The sequence below is a fragment of the Wolffia australiana genome, chromosome 3 (assembly GCF_029677425.1).
Source record: "Wolffia australiana isolate 7733 chromosome 3, ASM2967742v1".
Classification (NCBI taxonomy): Eukaryota; Viridiplantae; Streptophyta; class Magnoliopsida; order Alismatales; family Araceae; genus Wolffia; species Wolffia australiana.
Genome location: NC_135837.1, coordinates 6,996,910 through 6,998,986, shown reverse-complemented (window position 1 = coordinate 6,998,986; position 2,077 = coordinate 6,996,910). Strand labels below are relative to the sequence as shown.

Sequence of the window (2,077 nt, the reverse complement as noted above, 5' to 3'; positions counted from 1 at the left end):
CCACGCCACCTGACTCGCGTTGTTTCTGTCTTCTTGACCCAGGCTACTAACTCTTTCAGTCGATGCAGGACAATGGAATCAGCGAGAGACATATGCTCGGAAGTTGCAGTTAGAGACTAAACAGCATCACAAGATGGTAATGATGAATTATGAAGATAAGGGGAAAAATTGGGTAAGCAAATGTATACAACGATAAATGAGGAAAGCAATGGCTCTTCAAAAGAGAAAAACAGAATACATATTTCATTCCGGTGAATGGTTAACTGCTTCCGAGAAAAAGGCTGTCCGCCATGTGCCATCCCAGCTTCAGCTTCAGCTCTATTTCTTTCTGCCCTTCCGTCGCCAAATATCTCATGGAATCAGATGCGATCTCGCTATTCCCCGGATTCTCTTTGCCGCGGACGGGCTCTCTACTCAGCCTTCTCCAATGCTCATCCCCATCCTCGTCGACAGAAGACTGTAACGCGGATAGCTCTGTGTTAACATGTTTCCCTGACCTGTGAAAAGGATCTCTTCTCGAACTCTTGCGCCTGTTGGAGACGTGCCGGATGTCGTAGCACAGTGCTTTGTGGGCCGAACCAGGCCTCGGGTTTTTGCTATCGTCCGAGAGAGAGAGCGCGATTGGTCTGCCGTTGAGGATTGCTTCTACAGCTTCTTGGCAGAGATGCCACTTCCCCGAAGAGAACATTGCCACAGAGCCGTAAATTGGGTTGACGATCCTCCCGCACGCCTCGTACATCAGCGATTGCTGCATTAAAATTATCGGCAAAAAAAGGGAGCGTCTTCCTTCCTTAGAACGAGCCGAAGATCGTAGAAGACCTCGTGGGAGAAGCCTGGGTCAAGAAGACAGATTGGGCGTCACCGGCGGAGACCAGATTGAGCAGGCCGGCTCGGCCGTAGAATTTGGCGAGGAAAAGGGTGGCGTGAGCTTGGGAATCTGCACACGCTATCCATGCATCTTTGAAACTATCCATCCATGATGATCATGCAATCAAGAACAAGAACAACCATGGGTTTGGTACGACAAACTTCACCCTCTTCATGATACATCCCAACGGGACGGGGCTGAGAAAGATGGCGCAGAGCGGGCATGGGGGGAGGGTGAACCACGCCGCCTTCTGCGTTGGAGAGTGTTCTTGAGCTGGAAGAGAGATGGCGGCTCTTGTGTTCTTGAGCTGGAAGAGTGTTCTTGAGCTGGAAGATCCGCCGTAGAAAGATCCGCCGAACGCGAGCCGCCCGGACTGGGAACACGTAGAAAGCTCCGCCGAGCACCGCCGCCGAGCAGGAGAAGAAACCTCGCCTCGCTGGTCTCCAGCACGTAGAGCACACGCTCCGCCCTCGGGATTCTCAGCGGCGGAGCTCTCCGCCATCGCCCGACCAAGGGGCTGAACACCACCACGCCTTTCCGCTACCCCCAACCCGCCGCCGCCACCAAGTACAGAGAGAGAGAGAGCGTCCAATGAGGGCAAGCCATGTGTTTTTTTTCCGACGTGTACTGGTTGCCCAAGATTCCTTTGGGGCAACCGGTTGCCCGCGTAGCAGGGTCCTAATTCTTTTGACTTTATTTTGGAAGATACTAATCACTACTGTTTATTATATTTTTAGGACTTATTATTTTATTTTATGGATTTTATTTAATAAAATTTTGGTCTTATTTTTTGCCTTACCACATGTCACCATTTGATTTGATTAAATGGTGACTGATCATGACTTTTGGGAATGATTACTACAACCAATAATTCTGGAAAGGTATCATTATGGCATCGTGAGTTGTGTTGTCATCCATGCTAATGATTACTTTGAACCTTTTATTTTTGAATATGGATGATACCATGGAGCAATACAAAAGTAAAAGTGGTTAAAACATCAATAAATATGTGCAGAGACCGAACAAAGAAAACTCGTTATTATGATGCATTTACCAAAGTTCCAAATTTTGAATAATTTAAAAGTGTCGCACATGATGTGTCACATGATTGGTGGAAACTCCAGATGACAAATAGCTATGGTGTATAATTTTCACTTATCTAATGATTGAGATATCTTTTTATTTAAATCTGTTCCTAAAAAGCGTCAA

General features: G+C 47.2%; 1 protein-coding gene across 1 annotated transcript; it reads right to left on the bottom strand.

Annotated features, from left to right (window-relative positions):
• Positions 1-259: 259 nt before the first annotated feature.
• LOC144701394 (LOB domain-containing protein 37-like) lies at positions 260-739 on the bottom strand. The gene has a single exon (XM_078573211.1). The coding sequence runs from the start codon at positions 737-739 to the stop codon at positions 260-262; it is 480 nt and encodes a 159-aa protein (XP_078429337.1).
• Positions 740-2,077: the final 1,338 nt, after the last annotated feature.